The following is a 27,421-nucleotide window of genomic DNA, read 5'->3' as shown; positions in this document are numbered from 1 at the left end:
ACAGGTCTGAGCTTCAAGTGATCAAGTTCTATTATGTACTACAGTGACAGGTTTCCATGATGAAAAGGAAACAATCATTGAAGAATCCAAACATTCAGTTTATTAAACTAAGGCTAGTGAAGCCATAGCATGAAAAAAAGCTGCAGTCATTCGGGACAAATGGATGATTTTATAAAGCTAAAATCAAGACTTAAAACACAGAAAATTTGTTAAGTATGAGGAAGTAATAAAACACAAAAGTGACCACAAGAATTACAAATATATTTAAATCTCAGACCTGGGAAATGGACTATACACAGCCTTCTATAGGAGAAGATAAACGCCTTATATGTTCTGACAGCACTGCACCTTTGGCTTATTTTCAGTGGTTGGTGGAACATGAATAGGAACCACATTGTTGCTTGGAGACATGTCATTTTCACGTCTGTCTGACATTTGCTTCTGGGAAACAATGCGGTATATCTCTGAGTGAGGGGGAAAAAAGAAACAGCAATACTCAGTGTTGAACGGACCCATCCAATAGTTGACATAAAAGATACATAAAGGTAAAAGATACATTCGCAGAATAAACTGCAAATAAACTGAACAGAGAATGCATAAATTTAAAGTTTTATTTTCAAACAGCCACTGATTAGAGTCAACCTATTATTTTAACAATTTCCCTTGGATTAAGAAAAACAAAGGTTTTCCATTTCAGAGGGAAAGATTCACCAGTCAATTAATAAATATTGCTTTAAAGAAATTTCATAGTTTATAGGCTTAAGCCATGAGAGCCCTGGCTAGATGGCTCAGTTGGTTAGAGTATCATCCGTATACCAAAAGGTTTGGTTCCTGGTCAGGGCACATACCTATGTTGTGAGTTCGATCCCAGACAAGTACGTACAAGAGGCAAACAGTTGCTGTTTCTCTCTCTCCCTCTCTCTCTCCCTCTCTCTCCCTCTCTCTCTCTCTCTCTCTCTCTCCCCCCCCCCCTTCTTCCCTCCCTCCCCACCCCACCATCTTCTCTCTCTCTCTAAAAATCAATAAAAAAAATATCCTCGGATGAGTATTAAAAAATTAATTAGACCATGAGAGTATTTTCATTGTACTCTTAGCAAAAAACCTATATACACTGACACTGTACCAAAGAAAAAGAAAAATAAATTTGTACTATTACACACATTAAGATATTTTTCTTAGCTATATAGGGAAAAGCCCAACTTCATAAATATGCCAAAATCCCAAAGAATTCTTGGAACAGGAGGGAAAGACCATGTTTATCACTGCCTCCTGCACTAAAGATAAATTGTAATTAAATAATTATTCAAAACAGGCAACTTAAGATTTTATATGACACTTATCAATACTATTTAGTGTCTACTTCTTCCACTAAATGTTAAACTCTGTAAGGAACAAAACTGTCTACCTCATTCATTGCTGTATCTCCGGTATAGCAAATAGTAAAGGTCTGATAAGTAACTAACTGCATGAATGTTATTAAATTCCTCTACAGCAAGTATCTTTAACACATTTTATTTGGTCTTATATTGCATTACCTAAGAGTATTTCCCTCTGGCTATATTACCGTATTTTCCGGCGTATAAGATGACTGGGCGTATAGAAGATTGTCCTGGGTTAAAAAGTTGTCTTATACACCGGAAAATAGAGTATGTATCTTATTTATCTTTGTTCTCCCAGTGCTTCCCCCCACCCCAAATATCCTCAAAAGGGAATTCTAAAAATACAACAAACTGACATGATATGCCCTACTATTATGATGTACCATGAAAGATACAATGTAGTCCCATGAAGGACATCTATGTATTCCTGCCAAAAATATTTTAAAGGTTTTTATCATGAGGAAACAACTAGATAAATTCAGATTGAGGGACACTCTACCAAACAACCAGCTAAGACTCTTCAAAACAGTTGCCATAAAATACATTTTTAAAATGGGGTAAATGTTCTATATCTGTGCACTCTAATACAGTAGCCACCTATTTAAATTAACTAAATAAAATTTAAAATCCGATTCCTCTGTTCACTAGTCATATATATATATATATATATATATATTTTTTTTTTTTTAAATATATTTTTATTGATTTCAGAGAGGATGGGAATGGGAGAGAGACAGAAACATCAATGATGAGAAAGAATAACTGATGGGCTTCTTCCTGCATGCCCCAAACTGGGGATCAAGCCCACAACCCAGTCATGTGCCCTGACTGGGAATCGAACTGTGACCTCCTGGTTTATAGGTCGATGCTCAACCACTGAGCCACACCAGCCGGGCAGCACTAGCTATATTTCAAGTACTCAATAACAACCTGTTATCAGTGGCTACTCTATTTGATACCCCACATATAAAACAATTCCATCAATGCAATTAACCAGACCCTAGATTTAAAATGTAATAACCAAATCTATAAAGGACATTAGTACACAAAGGAAAAACTACTGCACATTATATAATATAGTATAAACACAAATTTCTTGGGTATGGTATATGGTATTGTTATTATGTAGGAGATTACCTTGTTCTTAGGAGAGAAAATACTCAAGTATTTAATAGTAAAGTGCCAAAATGTTTACAAACTGTTTTCCAAAGACTGAGCAAAGGGGGGGAGGGAGGAGTATTTATACACATGTAGAAATAAACTAAATGTGACAAGTTGATGATTCTAGATGAAGGGTATAAGGTATTCACTATATTATTTCTGTAATACTTGAAAAATTTAAAAACATAAAGTTATAAGATAAAAGAAAGTGGAATTGTGTTTTCAAAATGCTCCAAGAACATGTCAACCAAATGCAATATGAACATCTTTTGGATTCTAATTTGAAGTGTAAAAAAAAAGCTTAAGATAGGAAATTTTAAGATCGTTTGGATAATAAATGATAATAAGAAACTACTACTAATTTCTAAGTGATTTTGTTGTTATGGGCTTAAGTCCTAATCTTTCAGATATACATCATAAAATGTTTACAAATGGAATTATGTAATACCTGGGATTTGTTTCAAAATAATGGTGGGGGGGAGTAGGTGGAGGAAAGATTGGCCATAATGATGGCTGACAGCTACATGGGAGTTCATGATACTATTCTACTTTTAGTATGTTGGAAACTTTCCATAACAAAAAGTTAAAGAGAAAGAAATGTACAAACTGAATTAATATATTTTCTCCGAATTAAAAACTAATTTTCCTAAAGCTGAACAGCAAGCTGTACTGCTAGTCAACTGAATGCATAAACTAACAGAAACACTGACAGCTAGTGTGCCCTTTTTTATGATTTAAGGGGGGGAGGGAGTGGTACTAAAATTTATGTTTGAGAAGGTTGACACTGGTTCAAAGCTTAAGAAGCATCAAGAGAAAAAATAGATTACAATAAAGAAAGACAACTGACTAGAATTTTTAAAAAAACAAGGCCAACAAAGGATATGGAGTCTTCAGTTAGATTATTTTCATTGAAAAGGGATGGGACCAGAGTGTTTCAAAGGTAAAAAGAAAGATAGTCATTCAATCAGACTAGTGGCTAAGGAATAAAGATAATCATCAACTTACTGTAAAACTATACCATTCATTCTTTTTAAAACATATATATATTTATTGATTTCAGAGAGGAGAGAGGGAGAAAGAAACATCAATGATGAGAGAGATTCATCAATCAGCTGCTTCCTATACACCCCCTACTGAGGATTGAACTCCCAACCTGGGCATGTGCCCTGACCAGGAATCAAACCGTGACCTCCTGGTTCACAAGTTGACCCTCAACCACTGAGCTGATCTATACTATTCATTCTTTATTCTTTACGTTTTCTCTCTAATCCCAAACTGGATGGCTGGTTCTTTTTCAAGTGCAAATGAATAAATGTGACCCTCTACAAATTTTAACTTCTCAACAAGTTATATTAAACATTACGTTAGGAGAACCAAAACAAAAAAAAATATTTTGCAGGTTCTTACATGAAAAGCAAATACTGGAAGGAAGGAAAAGGAAGAATTCCAGAGAACATAGAAAGTTAAATAATTAAAGAGATCTTATTACAAAGCAAGAAATTTGAGCAGTGTTGTATAACTGCCTACAAGTACTGTATACTGTTTTGTAGAAATGAATTACTTTTACATTTGCTGCAGTCACCAAAAAGATACCTGCTAATAAAAATAATAAGGCAATAAATAAAGAGGAAAATATTGGTCAGAAAATTAGGAGATAATGTCATTTAGAAACAAATTTATATAATACACCAATTCTTGTGCAGTCCCCTTTCAAGATGTCCAAAGAATAGGTAAGGTTAGAAAGAAAAGGAATTCTGCTTTATCTTTCTTATATAAGAATCTCTTATCGACCTAAATATGAAGTAAAATGTTAATATAAGATAGCTTTAAATATTACCAGATAAAGTTAGATAAAGAAGACATATATCTATTTCTTTTTTTTTTTTATTTCTTTATTGATTAAGGTGTCACATATCTGTCCTCATCCCCCATTCCCATCCCACACCCCTCCCCACAGATGCCCCCACCCCCCTGTTGTCCTTAACCATTGGTTAGGCTCGTATGCATGCATACAAGTCCTTTGGTTGATCTCTCCCCCCTACCCTCACCCTCACCTACCCTCCCTCTGAGGCCCGACAGTCCGGTCGATGCCTCCTTGTTTCTGGGTCTGCTCTTGTTTATCAGTCTATGTTGTTCATCATTTCCCCTAGATGAGTGAGATCATGTGTTACTAGAAATATAGGAACCAAATGTGAGACGAGCAATAATAGTTATGCTGACAGGCAAATGAATCAGTCTGTAGTGAGTTTCTTTCTGGACCAACAGATCTTTTGAGACCCAATTTCAATGTCCACCAGTTCCTTATGTGTACATGTCAGCACTGACTTTTCAGTTCTGGATGGTGGACAAATGGTGGCAATGCAGGTCCGACTCTCTCTGGTTTGGTCTCACCTAGACCCAGGGGCGCGGCCTCACCCGGGCCCGGGACCCAGCTTCACCCGGACGCAGGGGCGCACGGCCTCACCCGGACCCGGGGGCGTGCGGCCTCACCTGGGCCCAGGACCCAGCTTCACCCGGACGCAGGGGCACGTGGCCTCTCCCGGACCCAGGGGCGCACGGCCTCACCCGGGCCCGGGACCCAGCGGGGCTTCATTTTCTTGATCCCAATTCCTGTCGGTCAATTCCCTCTCAGCAATTCCTTCGGCCATTTTCTCAAAGCTCCGGAGCGGCTGCCGCGGAATTCTTTGGGCGGCAGGCTCGGCGAAGCTCCGGTGCACCCGGTGCGCGGCGGCGGGCTGGTCCGAGGTCGCTGCGGCGGCACTCGGGTCTGCAGCAGCGACCAGTCGCCGGGCAAGCGCTCCTGGCCGCTTCCGGGGTGCAGAGATTCTCGAAGGACTCGGAGGTCAGCAAGCGCGGAGTCTCCCACCCCATGTCCCTCAGGGGCTCGTCTGTCCATGCTCGGCAGCGAGCGGAGCCATCCCCTCAGCCGGAGACCACTGGGGGAACTGTGCCGAGCACGTTCCAGGCCACCATTGTGTCGCCTGAGCCGTAGTTCTTAAAGTGTGATCTTTGGCTCACTGGCATCAGCATCATCCCGCGTCCCCCTCTCTTTTATTCTAGTTGTAGAGCATCCGCTCAGCCAGCCCTCCGGTGGTTCTGGATGGTGTCTGCTCTGTTTTCCAGTTGTAGTTTCAAAATTGTTGTGGTAGGCAACAATCAGACGTCCGCCCTATGCCTCCATCTTGGTCCTCCTTTGTGTAGTTAAGTCTTAATTGTTGTTGGTGTCACTGGGAGGAATTGACCTCCAAGCCAAATGGCTGTGAGGACCCGCTGTATCTATAAAGGAAGAATTGCTGTGCTGGGGACACGTTTATGGGCTGGGACTTGTTCCAGTAGGGCTTTGGCGCTCACTGAGTCTGCCTCTTGAATGTGTCCCTTATGCGAGTGGTTGAAATCTGGTGTTGTCTCACACCGACCACTAGATGCCCTCGTTTCTGGGTCTCCAATGGGGTGCAGGTCAGCTACTGTCTGAGGCCACTCAGCAGGAGTTACAGCAAAAACTGCAGTTTTCTCCTCTTTGCTTGAGTGGTTTTGGAGCAGTCTGACTGGAACTGCAGTTTATTTGGTTAAGCGGCCACAGGGCAGGCCATTTATATGCAAAAGCTGCTGTTTGGAGCCTGGGCGGGTTTGTAGAATGTGCGGGGCGGGTCTCAGGGCAGGGCGGGGTCTCAGGGCGTCACTAGGCTAGGGCGTGGCAAACAGCAATGGCTGCTAGTCTACCTTTTCTGCCTTTCCACATTTCCAAGTCCCTGCGTCCCACACTCCAGCGCAGTAAACACTGATTGCTGGGCGCACCTCTGCAAGAAAGTCACTCTCACTTTCCGACACGATGGCCGAGAGTCCAGCTTCTCCCGGTAGGTAGGTGTCTGGGTCCCCCACGCGTCCCCAGAGACTGGATTTCAGAGTGATCGGGAGCTTATCTCCCTTCGGGTTGGAAAAAAAGCAGCGAGTCCCGTCACCCGCCACCAGCCCTATTCAAGCGCCTCCGTACCTCAGCCCTTCCGCGTTTGTTCTTTCTTTTTCCTTCTTAGTTGTAAATCTACCATTCAGCCAGCTTTCCCATGGTTCTGGGTGGTAGACGCTTTGTCTTTTAGTTGTATTTTTGAAATTGTTGTGCGCGGCGCAGTTTAGTTGTTTAACTTTGCCGCCATCTTGGCTCTCTCGACATATATCTATTTCTACTCTAATGGAAGTATGGATCAAGTTGCAAAGTAAATTCTAAGGAAGTCAAATGCCACTGTTCCACAATGGGGAACAAAAAGAGCTAAAATTCTTCAGTGACTCCAAAAATTGTGAAAATAGCAGAGGCCTGAGTTATTCCACTAGAGCCTAGATCAGAAATTTTTGGGTGTTCTTCAAACCCAATGCTCACCAAGTCCAAGTAAGTTTCTCAAAGGTCAAATAATTCTCCAATTTAATTACTGACACGTATTTAAAAGTTGCCACATTCCAAGAACAAAGCTACTACACCTAAATAAGAGATTCTCACTACTCTAGTAAAATTACAGAAGCTCCCTCCTCCTCCCATCCATCTGCAGGGGATACAGTGCAAAACCCCAAGTGGATGCCTAAAACCACAGATAGTACCTAATCCTATATACACTGTTTTTTTCCTATACATACAAACCTTTTCACCAAATGGAAGTACATTTTACAGGTTAAGTTCTCTTAGGCATATCTATTAGAATCATCTACTAGGCATTACTGTTCTTGTGCTTTGGGGCCATTATTAAGCAAAATAAGGGTTATTTGAACACAAGAACTATTATATAGTCATCTGATAACAAAGAGGGCTACTAAGTGACTAATGAGTAGGCTAGTGTATACAGCAGGAAACACAGGACAAAGGGGTGATAGACGTCCTGGACAGGATGGAGTGGAAGGACACAAGATTTCACCACACTACTCAAAACGGTGTGTAATTTAAAACTTACAAATTGTTTATTTCTAGAATTTAATATTTTTGGACCACAGATGACTGTGGGCAACTAAAACTGAGGAAAGTAAAACTGCAGATAAGGGGAGACTACTGTAATGCCTGAAAACTCTTACTCCACTTTTAAGTCAATATGCTAAGTGAATTAAAATCCTTTCAAACACCAAAAGATTTAGTCTTCATACTAAAAAGATGACTTGGACTTATTAATTTAATGTAAAAACCTGACAGATATCACCTTAACCAAGTGACCAAAGTTAACATCACTAGTAATGAATAAAACAAACCAGTATCATGAGCCTCCTAATATGATGCACTAAGCATTTTCGTGATGTTCCTGCTAAAAATACATAACCTGAATTTAATCATGAGGAAACAGTAGACAAAAACCCAAATTCAGTAACTGTATCCTTCAAAAAATTACAATATAGAAAAAACTGACTAACTGTTTCAGATTAGTATAAACTAAAGAGATACAACAGCGAAATATAATGTGTGATCTAATTCCAGACTTTATTTTGCTAATAATTGGAACAACTAGAAAAATCTGAAGAAGGTCTGTAGTTAAACACTGATGTTTAAAGTTACTACTTAACTCTAACTTTGAGAATTATACTACAGTTAAAAAAAAGAATGTTCTTATTTTTAGGAAATGCACAATAAAAAGTATTTAGATATAACGGGCAACATGTCTATCATTTGAAATGGTACCAAAAAATAATATGTATACATTGAGAAAGAAGAAGAAAAAATAAAGCAGATATGGTAAAATATTAACATTTGAGTTAATATGGGTGAAGGGTATTTGCCAATTCTTTTACTATGATTGTAACTTTTAAGGTTGAAATTGTCAAAATTCAAAGTTAAAAGAAAAAAATAAGACTATGGAAAGTATGGATTAAAAACATTCTTTAATGAGTTTGATAAAAGAAAACAAAACCGCACTGAAAAGCAGAGGCTGAGCAATCTATCAGATTCACTCAGGTACTACCTAATTACCTCTAAAAAATACCATCAGCAAAATTATGTCATGGAGTTACAGTCAAATTCATAGATGTCAAAAATGCCATGGATCTATTCTAAAATAAGCAACACAATTAACTTTGGAGTAATATTGTAGATAAATTTTTCAATATATAATTTTAAAATTAAAAAGCTGTTTTTCTTTTGTTTAAATATATATATTTTATTGTTGATAGTATTATAAATGTCTCCCACTATCCCCCCCCCCGACACACTTTTAATCCCCTTTCAGTCCCTACCCATCCCCCCAGGTCTTCACCCTCCTATTGCCTGTGTCCATGGGCTAAAAACTATTTTTTTTTTCTTACAGCAACATCAATATACAATGTAAATGCTCCCTCAATGTTGTTAACATTTAAGGTGAACTAAGCTTAATGAGTATTTTTCTCTTTCCTGCTTCTTTCAATGCATTAATACTCCCACTGGTTAAAAAAAAAAAGTTTCGAACAAACATCTTAACACTTGCAAAACACCACAGATGTCTGCTGCCATATGCAGTGATTTCTGATCCCACAGATGAACACTGAAATTTATGTAGGAAGTCAAGGAAATAGTGAATATAGAGAGGAAAAGTGGTAGTAAGTAAAGCTAAAGTCTTGTTTGTTTTCAAGCAACATTAGTCAAGCAATAACAAAAGTTTAATCCAGAGTAAATTATAAGAAAAATAGCCAGATGTTCTTCATCTTTAAGGACAAAACAGCTCCATTTTAAGTATATATCACTGTTTATGACTAGTTCAGATTTAAGTAGATCATAAGTTCAATGTCACAAATGATGCATACAATAGTCCACAGCAGATGGAAGACTTGGTCTCACCTTTACTTAATATCAGAATAAATGGGCCAGAAATTAGATCAGAATAAGTGGGCTAGAATTATAGCAGAGGAGATGCAATTGGACATAAAAAATATCCCAACAACAAGGACTGACTAAAAAGTTTTTCAAGTGACATTTTTAGAGGCCTTGAGACTCAGACCTTCAAGATGACTTTTTTTCTCTTTCCTGTTTCTCTTTCCTTATTTTAAGACACTATAAATCTGAAAACCAGGGAGATTCAATGACCTTAGTTATAGAGGGAGTGGGAGCAAATAGTTAAAGAGTAAAAGCCTACCCTTCTAGGTCTAAATTTAGTATTATTCTACATATTGAGTCAATAGAAGTCACATAAGCAGTTATAAAGGAAAAAGTAGGATTTACAGACATACTGCATATTTAATCAAATCTTGCCTGTTTGAAATGATCTGCAATGAAACCACACACAAGATTCTAAATGAAAGCTACTATATTCCAAAGACTATTTATCCAACCCCAGCACCATTTCTTTTAGTTACTATTTTTTGATAACAGAAAAGAATTCTAATAAGATAGGTATACCAATCACCAATATTTAGGGGTTTTTTTAGTTAAATTTTTTCATACCTTAACTGCTATTTAGCTACTAATTTATCAAATGTTTACTATGTACCAGGGATAGCAAAGTATTTTATATGCACGAACTCATGTACACATTTTGGAATCTAGAGTAGATGTCTCAGTGACAGGCAATTTTTTTCTATGGATTATAGAGACAAAAACCTTGAAGTCACAACCTAACAGTTGAGTCAAATCGTATCACAGGTATTTGTTATAAATTCAGATTCTCACCAAAAAGAAAATAACAGAACTGCGCAAAAAAAACATATTTAAATTTTACAGACAAAAAAAAAAAGGCCTAAAAAAGATTAAGTAACTTACCTAAGATTATAGAGCTAATAAGAGGAGGAGCCAGACTAGAACCCAAGTTAGGCTTCCAAGTCCATGCTTTTAAATCCTAGCCTTATTCCCTACCTTTTTAGAGTAAAATAGGACATTTAAAAGTTAAAGCCTGTTTCATCTAATACAAGTGCTGTATACAAAGAAACTTGTTCCATTATAATTGAAAACATTTATTTAACCGTTTACTTAACCATTTCTCCATATAGACTTTTTTAGAACAAGACTATCCTATGTATTAAAACTAGCAAGCTCTTGCCCAGCTCAGTGGTTGAGAGTCGACCTATGAACCAGGAGGTCATGGTTTGCTTCTGTGGTCAGGGCACATGCCCGGGGTTGTGGGCCGGATCCCCAGTGCAGGGCATGCAGGAGGCAGCCAATCAATGATTCTCTCTCATCATTGATGTCTGTCTGTCTGTCTGTCTGTCTGTCTCTCTCTCTCTCTCTCTCTCTCTCTCACCCTTCCTCTGTGAAATCAATAAAAATATATTTAAAAACAAATAACTAGTAAGTTCTTAAAAGTAACATATAATTTAAAGTACTTAAAACAACCTATCAAAGTACTTATTAGAGGATTAAGATTAATAAAGTCAAGTTATATATGAGTCATCACAAATAAAATGCCTTCTTATTCTTGAGGTTTACCTAGTCTGCATATCCACATTCCAAAACAGCATGAACTTTGTTCCTTCCCCACTACTTAAGCTTTTCTATATGCAATCACTGGCTGATTTTTTCCACAGGTGACACTCTGCTTCTTCTACAATATATCAGGAGAGAATTTTACTTTTTTTCATTTAAATTTTTAAGAACATATTTTTCCCTAGCTGCTTCGATAACACACATCAGAACCTAGAATGCCTTTATTTTATTGAATTTCAATAAGGCATTTATTATATCTTTCCATAGCCAGGATTTCAATATTTATCTTAGAAAGTACATTTAAGCATTACTCTGTGACCATGAATTATAGAATACATGGATCATAATAATAGAAGTGAGCAAATAATTTTCAAAGTATTTTCCCGCTATAAACCAGATAAATTAGAATGATTCAAGTTCAACAAGCAAAAGTGGTAACTAATTTTATAGCTCTTGCTCTAGTAGCTCTCTCAAATGATAGTCATTCTCAGAGAGTGTGACAGTTTGTTTTCCCAATTAATTTGTTTAAATAATCTCCCTAAAACTTTTATTTCCCACTGGTATAATCTGAAAATGCAAGTCTTACCTGTCAGAATTGTCTGAAAAGCAGCTTCTACATTTGTAGAATCTAGAGCTGATGTCTCAATGAATGACAAACCATTCTTTTCTGTGGGGAGACGCAAAAACTTCAGTTTTGTGCAAAGTTAATACAAGAGATGTAATACACTCAAGACTTTAAATGGAAATATAAAAGACCTTTCCTTTTGTTTGTTTTTTTTAATTAATTTTAGAGAGTGAGGAAGGGAGAGAGAGGGGTGAGGGGAGGAGAGGGAGAGAGAAATAATTGATTTGTTGTTCCACTTTCCCAACTTGTTGGCAATGAGGGTACCATTCTACTTACACTAGTAGATTAAAATTAACCATAAGAAATTTTCATTGGATTCATTAAAATAAATACTTGTTATACCTAAATACTACCACGAGAATGATAACACTACTCAAAATATAGTAAAATATCAAATATCCTGATACTTCTATCTCTTATGGTCCTTTAACCACACAGCTATAGTATAAACAAGGATGGGTATATAAGATTCACTTAGAATTCTGTAACTATATTATTTGAAATAAAGCTTCTTGCCTGGAAAACCAAAAATCAGCATAATCACTAGTGGAGGCTCACAACCTTCACTAGCCAAGAATGTACAATGTTGCCTTATGGTAGAATGCCCTTCCAGAACAGTGGCAAGAGATAGGTAGACCCATGTAAAGCTTAAAAAGTTTTAATTCCTAAGCAGCTGAATGCCTATGATACTTGACACTCCCTGGTCTACTACTTTTCGGACCCACATAGAGCAGCCTTGGTAAACACAGAGACATAATGGAAAAAGAAACAAGAATACAGGGAGAGAAAAGGAGACAGTATTTATATTCAATTTTTGGCAGCAAAAACTCAAAATACTATAGTGTTTTAATGACTCAAAATTAAGCAAAAGAGCCCAACAGTCATCATATACTTTAAAAACAACAATCCTTGCTGAGCATTCATTATTTATTCATATTTACTTTTCTGAAACTACTGTAACTGATTAACCTCATTGGAAGGGTTATCAAAACTGAAAATATGACAGTAAGAAATACAGAATCACTGTAATAACATGAAACTGGTATCACTAACCTGCAAAAGCTCTTGCTTCATCTGTAGGAACTGCCCTGAGATGACGCAAATCACTCTTATTGCCCACAAGCATGATAACAATGTTACTATCAGCATGATCTCTCAGTTCTTTCAGCCATCGCTCTACATTTTCATATGTGAGATGTTTAGCAATGTCATAAACCAACAAGGCACCTACAGCTCCACGATAGTATCTGAAAACAGAAACATATGTAACTATTAGAAAACAACCACAAAATAGAAGGAAACGCTAGGAAGAACTAAATATATGGATTATATACATTTTAATATGTTTTTACTGATTTTAGAGAGAGAGGAAGGGAGATGAAGAGGGAAAGAGAAAGAACATCAATCGGTTGCCTCCTGCACACCACCTACTGGGGAGCCCACAACCCAGGCATGTGCTCCAACCAGGAATCGAAACAATCTTTTGGTGCATGGGACTGACAACTCAACCAACTGAGCCACACCAGCTAGGGCATGGATTATATATTTTTAAAAACACATTTATAAATAAATTTCAAAATCCTAATACTGGCATTCTTAAAAGGGGAAAAAAATAACAAAAGTTATTCTGATAACAAAAGTTAGCTAATTAACTTAATGGCAACCAATTCACTTGATGGCAGCCTATTTCACAGAACTTAAAAAACTATTGAGACTTACGCTGATGTTATAGCTCGATATCGCTCTTGCCCAGCCGTGTCCCATATCTGTGCCTTTATTGTTTTTCCATCAACCTGGATGCTTCTAGTTGCAAACTCTACTCCAATGGTGCTCTTGCTTTCAAGATTAAACTCATTTCGAGTAAAACGAGACAGGAGATTACTCTTTCCAACACCAGAATCTCCGATAAGGACAACTGAAAAGACAAAGAACTTTATCTAAGATGAATGAGACAAGCACACCACCTTACAACAGCAATTTTCAAGCGGTGTGCCACAAAAATTTTTTCAACATGCAATACCTGTCTATTTAGCCAGAAGCACCGACTTCTTTTCCCTTAGATTATCAAATAAAAGAATGATACCACAACAATAGCTGTCCAGTGTGAATGAATCAAAATTATACCTATTTTCCTGTCAAATTGACAAAAATATATTCTTTTGGTGTGCCGCAGAATTTTAGTAGTTTGTGTGCCATGAGGTGAAAAAGGTTGAAAACTGCTGCCTTAGAAGGTAACTTGAAAGATAAATCCTAAACCAAATGAACAATTTGTGACTCTAACTTGTATCAGGCATGAAAAAAAACAAAGGATATTAGTTGGTGGTAGAGAGAGAAAAATGAGTATTATGTTCTTGGTTTCATCAAAGACTAGGTATGACCTCAGGACTCACCTGGGCAAAATGAAACACATTTAACATATGAGGCACAGGTTTATAAACTTTTGCCACCCAGATCACAGAACAGAATGGCAGGAAACTAGAGACTCCTCCAAAATCAAACACTCTATCCACTAAGTTTAACAGGGACCCTAGGAAACTGACTAATAATTCTGAGCCAAAAGGGAACATACACTTTCACTTACCACTTCATGATTTGTTTAAAAAAAAAAAAAAGGTTTTGTTTTTTAAAATTGATTCATTGAGAGAGAGAGAAACATCAATTTGTTGTTCCACAATATAACATTGGCTGTTTCTTGTATGTGCTCTGAACTGAGATCGAACCTACAACCTTGGTGTATAGGGACGACATTCTAACCAACTGAGCTATCCAGCCAGGGCTTTAAAAGAGGTTTTGATTAGATGAAATCATTTCCTATAATTACTATTTAGGAGACAGTTTATTTACTAACTAATAAACACATGGGGATTCTTTTTCACCCAAGGCAATATTCCCCGTAAGAATTTCAAAAACAATGGGGATATAGGCAGTTAAATTATTTTAGAGCATGTCTATCAAAATTTAAAGAACAAAATGAGTTCACCGATTTACAGGATCTGAGCCTGATAAAACTTTTTTCCTTTGTAAAAATTTTATAGGCATTTCAGGAAATATTATACTTATTCCTATTGTGAGCTACTAATGCTTCTTCTTAGTTCTTACTAGCTAATTGATCTAGACACCAGGACTAGAAAATCAAATATGCAAGAATAACACCAAATAAGACCACGCCTTACTAAAGAAATTGGGATTTGGTGGCATGAACAGGGAGTGGGGAGGGACGTAAAAACTGAGAGGTAAAAAATAAAATAAATTAAATTAAATAAATAAATAATAAAATAAAATAAACTGAGAGGTAGCCCTAGCCATTTTTGCTAAGTGGATAGAGCAAAAATATAAATACTGGACTAAATTTTTAAAAAATATATTTTATTGATTTTTTTACAGAGAGAAAGGTAGAGGGATAGAGAGTTAGAAACATCGATGAGAGAGAAACATCAATCAGCTGCCTCCTGCACACACCCTACTGAAAATGTGCCCACAACCAAGGTACATGCCCTTGACCGGAATCGAACCTGGGACCCTTCAGTCTGCAGGCCAACGCTCCATTCACTGAGCCAAACCAGTCAGGGCTGGACTAAATTTTTTTAAATTTTTTTATTTATTGAGTTGAAAGAGAAAAAAGAAATACCAAAATATATATATTTTTGTCAATAAAAATATATTTAAAAAACAACAACTGAGAGGCAGGTGTGGCTTAGTGATTGAGCATGGACACATGAACCAGGAAGTCACAGTTCAATTCCTGGTGAGGGCACATGCCCAGGTTTCAAGCTCAATTCTCAGTAGGGGGTGTGCAGCTGATTGATGATTCTCTCCCATCACTGATGTTTTTCTATCTCTCTTTCCCTCTCCTCCCTTCTGCTTTCTGAAATCAATAAAAATTGTGTTTTTTTAAAACTGTGAGAGTTCACTGTATTCTGGTCAGAGGGCAAAGAGAATCCATTATGCATTCCTTCCCTGCGGATATAAGCTGGCCTCTGGGAAGTCTTGGAGGGAGTATATTATCAAATGCATATCTTTCTGGTTTCCTTTATCAGCTGATTCAGCAAGAAATCATCCAGGCAGCAGTGATTCCATGCAGCACAAGGAGTTATTTCTAGGTATATAGTCAAGTAGAGGTGGCAAAATATTGTGGCAAATACAGATATTATAATAAATGCTTTAAAGTGGATACCAAAGAATATATTAAGGTTATGAAAGTAACATACAAAAACAATACACTTCCAATTTTATAGGAAGGTTGGTTTATATGTTAGTTTCCAAGGTCCACCATTCTGGACGTGAGATCAAATCCCAATTTCAGTCATAGAGTCTACCCTCTTAATAAGATACTCACTATTGCCTCTCAGTGAAAGAGGCTGAGTGTTCTGCAGAGGAAACCTCCTTTGAATCATTTTTGGCCCCACACTAGCACTGAGGTATAAAGCCTCACTTTAAGTGGGAATAGGAAAGAAAAGAAACCCAAAAAGTTAACCATTTCTATTTCATAGGCACTCAGATATCAATCAGTAGTTCAGGAGCCAAAAAGCAAGACATCTAGAATGACAACACCTTTAGAAAATAAAAGAACACCATCTCCCTCCCACAAAAACTCTAGCCCTTTGAAGGTTTTTATGTCTTCCCTTTTGACCTCCACTTTAATAACTATGTTCATTGTCTCCCCATCCTCAAATCTTTATGCCATTATAAAGTAAGTTAGTGAGGGCATTTTCCCCCTCAATGTAACCAATTAACATTATGAAAAACAGCACCTTTAGCTAAAAATAATTCAAGACTTATAAATGCTTTATACAGTATAAAAGTTATCTCAACGAGACATAGACAAGATTGCTAGAATTAAGATTAACAACTTGTTAAAGGATTATAACTTAAATTACAACAGAAGATAATGTTTAAGAATAGTGCTGCCAAGAAGATGCTGAGAAATGACACGATAAGGAAAGCTGCTTCTATTCAGTTACCAAATGAGAAACCAAACTAAGAAGTAAACATCTAGGCTCACTAAAAAAAAAAAAAAAAGAAAAAAAAGAAAAAAGAAGATTTTTAGTAAGAATAGATTAAATTATTTAAGCAACAGAAGAGAATTCACTGGCTATGATTTAAAAATCAAACCAAAGCCCTAGCTGGTTTGGCTCAGTGGACAGAGCTTTGGCTGGCAGACTGAAGGGTCCTGGGTTCGATTCTGGTCAAGGGCATATGCCTGGGTTGCGGGCTCGATCCCCAGGAGGGGGGTGTGCAGAAGGCAGCCAATCTATGATTCTCTCTCATCATTGATGTTTCTATCTCTCTCTTTCCCTTCCTCTTTGAAATCAATAAAAATACATAAAAAAATTTTTTCATGGACTCAAACTTAATTTATAATCAGTTTCTTTCATTAAGATGGGAATATTTAATTGCATTTTTAAAATGTAACATACAATATGTTCACACTATATAGTTCAAGAAAGGAATTTGCAGTGACTTTCCTATTTTCCATAACTAGTATCTTAGGTTAAAAGTACTCTGAACATTCTATAACTATAGCCATCATCTATACTAATAATCTATACTAATAAAAGGGTAATATGCTAATTAGACCGGGTGGACCAGACATCTTCCGGACGTCCAACTTCCTCCCGGACAAAGCCATGGTGGCAGGGGCTGAGGCAGAGGCGGTTAGGGGGCAGCCAGCCTGGCAGGGGGGCAATTAGGGGGCGACCAGGCCGGCAGGGGGGGCAGTTAGAGGGTGTCCAGGCCAGCAGGGGGGCAGTTAGAGGGCAACCAGGTTGGCAGGGGGGCAGTTAGGGGGAGACCAGGCCGGAAGGAGACCACTTAGGGGACAACCAGGCCGGCAGGGGACCAGTTAGGGGGTGATTAGACTGGCAAGCAGAGGTGGTTAGGGGCGATTAGGCAGGCATGTAAAGTGGTTAGGGGCAATCAGGCAGACAGGCAGGCGAGCAGTTAGGAGCCAGTAGTCCCAGATTGTGAGAGGGATGTCCTGGATTGGAGAGGGCACAGGCCAGGCTGAGGGACCCCCACCCGTGCACAAATTTCATGCACCGGGCCTCTAGTCAGATATAAAAGCCTAATAGGCTAAGTGTCCAACCAATCAGTCGACCAGTTGCTATGACGCACACTGACCATCCGGGGGCAGACGCTCCGACCGGTAGGTTAGCTTGCTGCTGGGGTCTGGCCGATCTGGACTGGGCAAGATAGGCCGGACATCCCCTGGAGCCCTCCCGTAGTCCCTTCCTGACTGGCCAACCTCCTGCGATCCCTCCCGGGCCAGATTGAGAGAGGCACAGGCCAGGCCAAGGGACCCCACCGGTGCACGAATCCATGCACCGGGCCTCTAGTAAAATATATAAACATAAAACAGCATCTATACTAGTATATGAAACAACTATAGCATTTCTAAAATAGCCTGACAGTATTTATTACCACTTGGTTAACCTTATCTGATGAATTTTAAATATCATCTCTAACCCTAAAACTAAATTTGGTTCAATATATATCAAATATTTAGGCTGCTAAATGCCATAAAACGTATTATATATATTAATTATGTTAAGTAATTAAAATTTCCACCTATTCAACCACATTTAGTTTTATACACTCCCTTGCAAACTAATATACTGGACTAATTTTTTTTTACTTTTTTATTTATTGAGTTGAAAGAGAAAAAAAGAAACATCAATTTGTTGTTCCCCTATTTATGCATTCATTGGTTGATTCTTGTATGTGCCCTGACTGGGGATCAAACCCACAATGTTGGTGTATCAGGACAATGCTCTAACCAACTGAACTATCCTGCCAGGCTGGACTAAAATTTAATTCAACAAATCAATCATATTATATCAGATCTATAAGCTAACACCTGAAGAAAAAATTGATAATTTTCATACTGGTTTTTATAAATAAACTTGGAGATCTTTCTACTCTTTGAACTACAGAATAGGGCAAAAGTAGGCTTACAGTTGTGAGTACTCGAAACAGTTTATTCTTGTATTATTATTTACTAGAGGCCTGGTGCACGACATTCGTTGGCGGGGGGGGGGGGGGGGGGGGGGGCGCTCAGCCTGGCCTGCACTCTCTCGCAGACCGGGACCCCTCGGGGGATGTCCAACTGACGGCTTAAGCTGGCAGTCAGACATCCTTAGCGTTGCCATGGAGGCGGGAGAGGCTCCTGCCACTGCTGCTGCACTCGCCAGCCGAGAGCCCAGCTTCTGGCTGAGTGGTGCTCGCCCTGTGGGACCGCACTGACCACCAGGGGGCAGCTGCTGCATTGAGCATCTGCCCCTTGGTGGTCAGTGCGTATTATAGCGATGGTCATTCCGCCTTTCGGTCGATTTGCATATTAAGAGTTTTATTATATAGGATTAGTTATTGTATTATTTTCCATACGAACAAATGTAAACCTACTTTTGCCTCATCCTGTATATTCATAGTACCTCACCAAAAGAATCTTCATAATAAGGCTGAAATCTAGACATGCTTTGCCGACGCAGCAGAATCTGAGTTGCTCAACCAAAAATTTTGAAAGAAAACTACCAAGATGCAAGACAGCAAAGTTCCTATGATCATTTCCACAGATAATTAGCTGATAATTATTACTGACCTTCAATGAGATTAAAAAGAAAATGGTGTGACTAAGTAATCCAGGTATTTTCAGAAAATGTGACTGAGTGGATTATTGTCTACCACAATATTTGTAAATAGGAACTATGGTTGATGCTTACTTCACTTATGTGTTCCACAGGGCCTTAACCACATTGTGGTTTAAAATAAAAAGTCAAGTTTTTAAAAATAAAATCAATCCCTTACCAAAAGTCTTAATGTTAACTAACGAGTAATGTTCAAGAACAAATACTTAATTCATATTAACTGTCCTGCTCTCCTCACATTCGGACCACCTATACTAATCAAAATACAGCTTTTTTTTAAAAAAAATTGATTTTAGAGAGAAAAGAAGGGACAAGGAGGGAGGGAAGGAGAGAGAAAGATCGATTGGCTGCCTCCCATACTCGCCCAACCAAGGTATGTGCCCTGACCAGAACCTGGTTTTCAGTGTACAGGGCCAGGACAATATCTCTTCATTTTTAACTGGTTAGGGTTAAAAACTAACTTCCATTCCCTCAACTATTAAGTTTGCTAGGTAAGCCTTCTTCCAAGTAGAGAGTGCAGCCTATCTCACGTCTAGAATGAAACCATTTTAAAACAGATTATTACTTCATTTTAAATAATAATAACTGTATAAATAAGAATTTGGCTAAATAATCAGCACTGAAATAAAAAAAAAAAAGTGACTCATATCCTGTAAGAACTTTAAGAAAGTGGAAATCCTTCTCAGCAGAATTTTTTAAACACCCTACCTTAAACAGCAAAATGAAACCATAACCCATGGAAACAAAGTACTTTAGAAGTTCCTAGTTTTAAGTTTCCTTACTAATATTTAAATGCTCTTATATTTATAAAGATTTATGGTTAAAAAAAACTGACAAGATCACAGTAACTTCTTTCACATTATTACCATTCATTGAGTCCTCACAGAAACTAAAATTTTATAAGCAGTCCCACTTAATTCTCAAAACAGTCCTGAGAGGTATGTACTATTTCCTTTTTATAAAGGAGGGAACTGAGGCTAAAAAAGTTAACTTTCTCAAGGTCACAAAACAAATTTAAGACCTGAGTCAGGATTTGAATGGGCCTCTGTGATTCCAAAGCCCTATGCTCTCAATCATTGTTAGTAGGATGTTCTAAGCCCAAAATTAAGTTAAAATTCCTTAAGCCAACCCAGGATAATATTCTTAGTGAAAAAGAAATGGCTTCTATAAATCAACATTTAGGTTCCAAACCAAACAGAAGAAACACTCTGAAAGTCTGTCTTGTTCTGAATCAATTATTTCAAAGGTAGCTAGCTGCTCACTGCCACTGCACCTCATTAAAAAAAATAATAATTCTCCCTTTAATAGCTAAACTTGTCTCCAGGGTCTCACTTAAGTAATTTCACCTGATCTCAGATGACTTCAACAAACAGAATATAAAATGCATTAGGTACCCTCTTCTTGTAAATGACTTTCCACCAAGGAGGGGGAGGGGTAATATACTGAACATATTCACCCCATATAATAGAATATTCTGGCCCAGAGGAGTAAGTAGTGATAAGGGTATCATCAGCTAGTGTGCCGAGATTTGCAAAGGATTGGTAAAGAAATGTTACCTGCTTCATTTGGTCAATCATTATTACTTAGCACCCAACTGCAAAGTCAGACACTGTCACCATGCTTAACACTCTTTTTAAACTCCACCCTCCACTGTCAAGCTTTAACAGCAATGGCTTCTTCCTCCCTGGTAATGATCTTTGTTCAACATAACCACTGATGGCTGCCCTCCTAATTCAGGAGCAAAGAAAGAACACCAGAGAGAGAGAGAGCCCATTCACTGAACAAAAAAAACAAAAAAAAAAAGCATTTACTGTACTCTTTTCTCATTTGAAAACTGTACCCTTTATCTCTGTTGATTAAAAAAAACAAAAACCTATTTGGATTCTTTCCGGACTAACCAATAAGCAATTCTTTCTATCCACTCCTTACCCTCCACTATGTTTTGTCTTATAATAAATGTTTAATTTGACCCAAGAGCACACAACTTCTCCCCGCCACCCACTTTTTTGGGAAAGGTATGAAGCCAGCTAGGACTCTTCCCTTCCTGTTCTAAAAACAGGTTGGATCCTCCCAGTTGCTGCAGCAGGAAGCGACCAGTCCATAGCGATAAAGCAAGCTAGTATTTGTGCAGCGCACAACCTTTCCTGCTCAGGAACTGGGCCTTCAGGTCTGGCAGGGATAACAGCCACCACCCATCCGCAACCCCTTCTCGCGGGCAGAGTCAAGAGTCACCCCGGGCTGGTGGCCGCTGGGGAGGGAGGGAGGGCAGGCGAGGAAAGGCTGGGTGGGAAATCACACCAGCCGGCCGGGTCACTGCGACAAGTGCGTGCGTGGGTGGCGGACAGTCCCCTCCGGCCCTACGCCCCACCCTCGGGGTCGCCCAGTCGCCCAGGAGAGAGCGCAAAAAACTATTTGGGGAGGGAAGGTCCAGAAAGAGCCACCAGCCCCCGGGGGCAGTGCGAGGTGACTGGCGGCGAGAGCTGTGGGGCGTGTGGGGGGCCGCTGGCCGCTCAGACGGTCACCGGGGCCTGGCCCCGGGATGGAAAATGGCTAGGAGAGCTGTTGGTCCGAGGGGAAGGTGGGGCTGAGAGGAGGCGCAGAGGGGCGGCTCGCCAGAGGGGAAAGCGAGGCAGATGAGGAAAGCCCGGTAGTGGCAGTCTGCGCCGAGGCTGGGTGAGGAGCGAAGGGCGGGTCACAGAGGTGCAGGAAGGGGAGAGAGTCCGGCCCAGTGCACACTGAGGGGGAGGGGGCGCCAAACCCGAAGGATAAGATGGTGGGAGGGGCGACCCCTGAGCAGGAAGGGGCCTAAAACCCGGGAAAGGAAGATGACTTGGGAGAAGGCAGCCCGCCGTCAGGACCCTCGGGGAGGGGCTCTGGGGCCAGCGAAGGCCTCTGAGGAGGTCGCTACGAGACGGCTTGGCGTTGGCGAGGACTGTCCCCACCCCGTCTGAAGGAAGGAAAAGTGCTGAGCTGGGAGGCCACGGGTCACACCGCCCTGGGAGGGAAAGGCTGAGGGAGGAAGGCCAATTTCAGTACGGAGGTAGCCTCGCGCGGGCCCCCCGGGAGTGTCCCGGGCCCCCGGACGAGAGCCGGCGGAGAGTGGGAGCGCCCACGGCCTCACCTTTGAAGAGGTAGTCGTACTCGTCGTCGCGGGTGCCCATGGCGCGGCCGAGGAGTGAAGGGGCGGGAGCAGCAGTGGTAGCGGTGGGACCAGGGGGCGTCGCTGCAGGGGTAACCCAAGCGCCGAGCTTCAGCTGCCTGACCGGGTAAAGAACCCCTCCCTGCCGTACGCCACTTCCGGTAGACCTCCGGGGAAGTACTTCCGGGGAGGCTGCGCCCCGCCCCTGAGCCCAGGAAGGGAGCGCCTAGCGGGTACTGTGTGTGTTCAAAGGTTCACCTCCTCCTGGAGGCTCAAAGGAGAAACGGCCCTGGACTCCTAGCCGATTACACTGCTTTCAGCCGCTCACCGTGCTCTTAGAGTCCCCTCCCTCATTTTCCGCACCTCCTTGCTTGCATAGATCACTTTTCCTTCTTCTTGGTGGGTTCGTGGATGGGGGAGGGGTAATTAGATAGCCAAAGGAAGTCTCTCACACGTGGTGGTTCCATGGTGTAATGGTTAGCACTCTGGACTCTGAATCCAGCGATCCGAGTTCAAATCTCGGTGGAACCTGTGCCATTTAGGCTTTTCTGGCCAACACTTTTAATTCTTTTATTTATTCACTAAGTGATGATTATTAAGACTACGATATATCTTTAAAGGGAGTTTCATAAAATTTAACCTTTTGCCTACAAAGATCTCACAAATGTACCCCTTCAGTCCTGTACTTTCTGTCACCTGGGTGCCTCCTAAACAACCTATTCACTTCTCCCTTTTTTAAACCTGGGCCCCTTTCCTCAAACCTTAATTGAAAAGCTTGGATTAATTTGATTCCTTTTTTCTAGAATTTTCAACCTCCCAACTTTATTCAAGAGCAGGCTCTTTTCACTCACATCTTTCCTCCAAAGTCTCTCCAACTATTTCCAGATGTCATTCAGAGAATTTCGCCCACCCTCCTTATCAAGATTCATCAAGAACTTCTTGAGCCACATCCCCTAAGCCAGCGATTTTCAACCAGAGTGCCAAGGCAAACTGGTGTGCTGCAAGAATTTTTAAATGTGCAATACCTGACTATAGTCAGGGGCACTGACCTCTTTTCCCTTAGATTGTCAAATTTTAAAATGACAACAGCCAACACAACAATAGCCATCTGATTTGAATGAATCAAAATTATACCTAATATTTTTTGTCAGATTGGCAAAAAATATAATAGAGTTTCGGGCATGCTGTAGAATTTTAGTAATTTCTGTATGCCATGAAGTGAAAAAAGTTGAAAATCACTGCTGTAAGTTAAACTCATTTACATAATTAAGTAATTTGATGCAGAGCAAAGATGACAATTTCCATTTTAGCAGAAATGTGGATACTAAGATAAGTGATTTTCCAAAGATCATGCAGCAGGGTCTCTCTATATTTAGAGTTATTATTCCAAAAACTTTTCCCATTTATTGTCCCCCCTCCCCCTGCCCATATCACCTATATGCAAATCCTCAATTTAGACTTTTGAGCAAGGGTGATTGCTAATAAGCAGAATGATGGCTCCCCAAAAATGTTCTCTTCCCAATCCCTGGGAACTGGGGGCAAATCAAAGGGGAATTAAGGTTGCAAATAAACTGATTGTTTTTGTAATCCTCGCTGGAGGATATGTTTAGAGAGAGGAAGGGAGGGAAAGAGAGGGAGAGAGAAACATGGATTGGTTGCCTCACATACACCGCCTCCCTCTCATACACCGCCTCCCTCTCATACACCGCCCCCGCCCCCGCCCCGAGCCCCCGTCCCTGACCTGGGATTGAACCTGCAACCTAGATACATGCCCTGACCAGAAATCAAACCCAAAACCTTTATGATGCGCTTTATGCTCCAACCAGCTGAGCCACCTGGCCAGGGCAAATGAACTGATTTTAAAATAGTGAGATTATCGTGATTCTCCAGTTGGCCCTGATATTGTCACAAGGGTCCTTAAAAGTGGAAAATGAAGGCAGAGGAGGTCAGACAGATGTGGTGTGAGAAGGCCTTATAAAAAATAATAAACAGAGGCACTTCAAAATGAAGTTGGAGCTGCCATCCTAGAGGAACTACCTTGCATGTGTTACTCCTCAAACCTTTGGGATATTAAAACTGGTCAAAATAACCTTTGGTTTGGGCCTAAAGCAGCACTGTATTCCAAACAACTGTTTGCAAAGCTAACAGGAAAGTAGACATGAACACTGGACTGAAAATTAAAGATATTCTTTAGAATTAGCATCACTATGTTAGTACTCATGCACCTATAGAAATTCCTTCCTTCTATTCAAATAATCATTCCCCTTCCCTTTCTCATAAACATCTCTTGCCTTCCCCTCCTAATCAAAACCCTATTTGTGTTTCTTTCTGAATCAGTCCTTCCCTGATAGCTATTCTTTTGGATCTCAAATAAATGCTTATTTCTTCACACGTTGGCCTTTTAAAAAAAAAATCCCTTTTTTTTTAAGTTAATAGTCTTATTTAAAAGAAGGAAAGAAAGAAAGAAAGAAAGAAAGAAAGAAAGAAAGAAAGAAAGAAAGAAAGAAAGAAAGAAAAGCCCCATTGGTGTGGCTCAGTGGTTGAGCTTGGACCTATGAACCAGGAGATCATGATTTGACTCCCAGGCATGGTCAGAGCACATGCCCAGGTTGCTGCTCAATCCCCAGTAGGGGGCATGCAGGAAGCAGCCAGTCAATGATTCTCATCATTGATGTTTCTTTTTTAAAAATATATTTTTATTGATTTCAGAGAAGAAGGGAGAGGGAGAGAGAAACATCAATGATGAGAGAGAATCATTGATCGGCTGCCTCCTTTACGCCCCTTACTGGGGATCGAGCCCACAACCCAGGCATGTGTCCTTGACAGGAATCAAACTGGGGACCTTTCAGTCTGCAGGCCATTGCTCTATCCACTGAGCCAAACCAGCTAGGGCTCATCATTGATGTTTCTATCTCTCTCTCCCTCTCCCTTCTTTTCTGAAATGAATATATATATATATATATATATATATATATATATATATATATATATATATATATATATATCAGTTAATCCTCACCCGAGGATATTTGTCCATTTTTTTAAAGACAGTGAAAGGGATGGGGAGAGACACAGAGAGAGAAACATCGATGTGAGAGCAACACATCAATTGATTGCCTCCAGCATGGGCGCCCACCAGGGCCAGGGATTGAGCTTGCAACCTAGGTGCATGCCTTTGACTAGAATTGAACCCAGGATCCTTCAGTCCGCAGGCCAACACTCTATCCATTAAGCCAAACTGGCTAGGGCAGTGGTCGGCAAACTGCGGCTCTGTTGACAAATGAGTTTGCTGACCACTGGGATAGGGGCTTAATCACAAGGAACAACATCAGCCTGTAATTATTGGAATCGAGAGTATAGGTCAGTTTTTATTTTAGAAAATAAAAAAATAAAAATGGATCATATATTTATTTAATAAAATAAAGAAAGAAACAATGGGCCAAAATGGAGTCAGTTTTGCTAAGCCATGTCACCAAACCAAAACTTATTAATCTAATTGCAGTTTCTGCCTCTCCCAAGAGTAGAATTTTAAATCAGTGAGTCTGGAATATCCTGATCATCAATACCAGTGAGGTAGGTAATCTACATGATAGGACCCCTTCCATTTCCTTTGCCCAAAAGAATGTGACCTGGCCTAAAAATAATCATATATATAGGTATGTTTGTATTTATTTCAGAGAGGAAAGGAGAGGCAGAGAGAGGTAGAAACATCAATGATGAGAGAGAATCATTGATCGGCTGCCTCCTGCAAGCTCTCTACTAGGAACCAAGCCCAAAAGAAACCCAGGCATGTGCCCTGACCCAGAATCAAAAATTCCTGGTTCATAGGTCAACACTCAAACACTGAGCCACACAAGCTGAACAAAATAATCCTTTCTTTTCTTTTGCTGATAATAGCCCTTCTGCCTATAAAAACCTTTCAGTTTGAACAACCCCTTAAAGCTCCTTTCTAGTTGCTAGATGAGATGCTGCCTGATTCATGAACTGCTTAATATAAAACCAATTAGACTTTAAAATTGAATTTTGTCCTTTAACAGCCTCAACTAGCACTTGTGGCTTTGAAGATGGAGGAAAGGGGCCAGGAGCCTGGGAATGCAAAGGCTTCTAGAAGAAGGAAAAGGCAAGGAAATGGATTTTTCCCTAAGGCCCCCAGAAGGAACACCACCCTTAATTTTAGCTCAGTGAGACCCACATCACCAAGTTTGTGGTCATTTGTTACAGCAGCATTAGACAACTAATACAGCACCATTTTCAATGGTTTCTGCGACAGTATAACGCAATAGAACGTTTGTCTAAGGCAGGGGTCCTCAAACTTTTTCAACAGGGGGCCAGTTCACTGTCCCTCAGATCGTTGGAGGGCCGGACTATAGTTTAAAAAAAAAACTATGAACAAATTCCTATGCACACTGCACATACCTTATTTTGAAGTAAAAAAACAAAACGGCAAAAACACCCGCATGTGGCCCGCGGGCCGTAGTTTGAGGACGCCTGGTCTAAGGCCTAGGTACTTCTTTGCGCAGGAGTGAACATTATCCACATTGGAAAAGAAGTACAATATTATTCAAGCAGTTAAATATTTGCACTATCAATTTGCACTACACAGTCCTAGCACTACTCAGGTGGGTACACAACGTGGGCCCAAGAAAAGAAGAATATCAATAACTAGGCAGTTCTGAAGGAGCAAATACTGAAAGTTCTGGTGATGAGTGCCACAGTTCAGAGAGACAAAGAATTAGAAAGAACTCCCTAGAGGAGGAGGAGGAGGAACTAGCATTGACCCCTGAAGGGAGAAGCAAGGAAGGAAATTCATTTTGGGAAATGAAGGAAATTAGATGATAAGAACATGTTGAGCAAGGCCAAAAATGCCAGAAGAATAATTATGAACTTTTTCCCTTAAGTCATTGTTTCTCAATGCATGTTCTTGTTATCAGAGAAATTCGGGTGTTCTCTTCCCCACTGGGTGCTGGGGTTAGGATCCTTACTATATCTCGAGAAAAATAATTTTCTGAGACTCACATGGGAGGACGAGTGATTTTTATTTGTGTGGAATTACATCCCTGGGTTCCAATGTCCCATTCCAGTCATAAAAGAAGTGTAGCTGGGATTTCAGTAAAACTAAAA

General features: G+C 39.9%; 1 protein-coding gene across 1 annotated transcript; it reads right to left on the bottom strand.

Annotated features, from left to right (window-relative positions):
• Positions 1-77: 77 nt before the first annotated feature.
• RAB11A (RAB11A, member RAS oncogene family) lies at positions 78-22,454 on the bottom strand. The gene is made up of 5 exons (XM_079769273.1): positions 22,283-22,454; positions 13,238-13,433; positions 12,572-12,765; positions 11,480-11,560; positions 78-464 (listed from the first exon to the last, which is right to left on the bottom strand). The coding sequence occupies exons 1-5, from the start codon at positions 22,320-22,322 to the stop codon at positions 325-327; spliced, it is 651 nt and encodes a 216-aa protein (XP_079625399.1). The 5' UTR covers positions 22,323-22,454; the 3' UTR covers positions 78-324.
• Between the last annotated feature and the right edge of the window lie 4,967 nt (positions 22,455-27,421).

This window comes from Cnephaeus nilssonii (assembly GCF_951640355.1).
Source record: "Cnephaeus nilssonii genome assembly, chromosome: 4".
Lineage (NCBI taxonomy): Eukaryota > Metazoa > Chordata > Mammalia > Chiroptera > Vespertilionidae > Cnephaeus > Cnephaeus nilssonii.
This window is presented reverse-complemented; position numbering and strand designations above follow the sequence as displayed.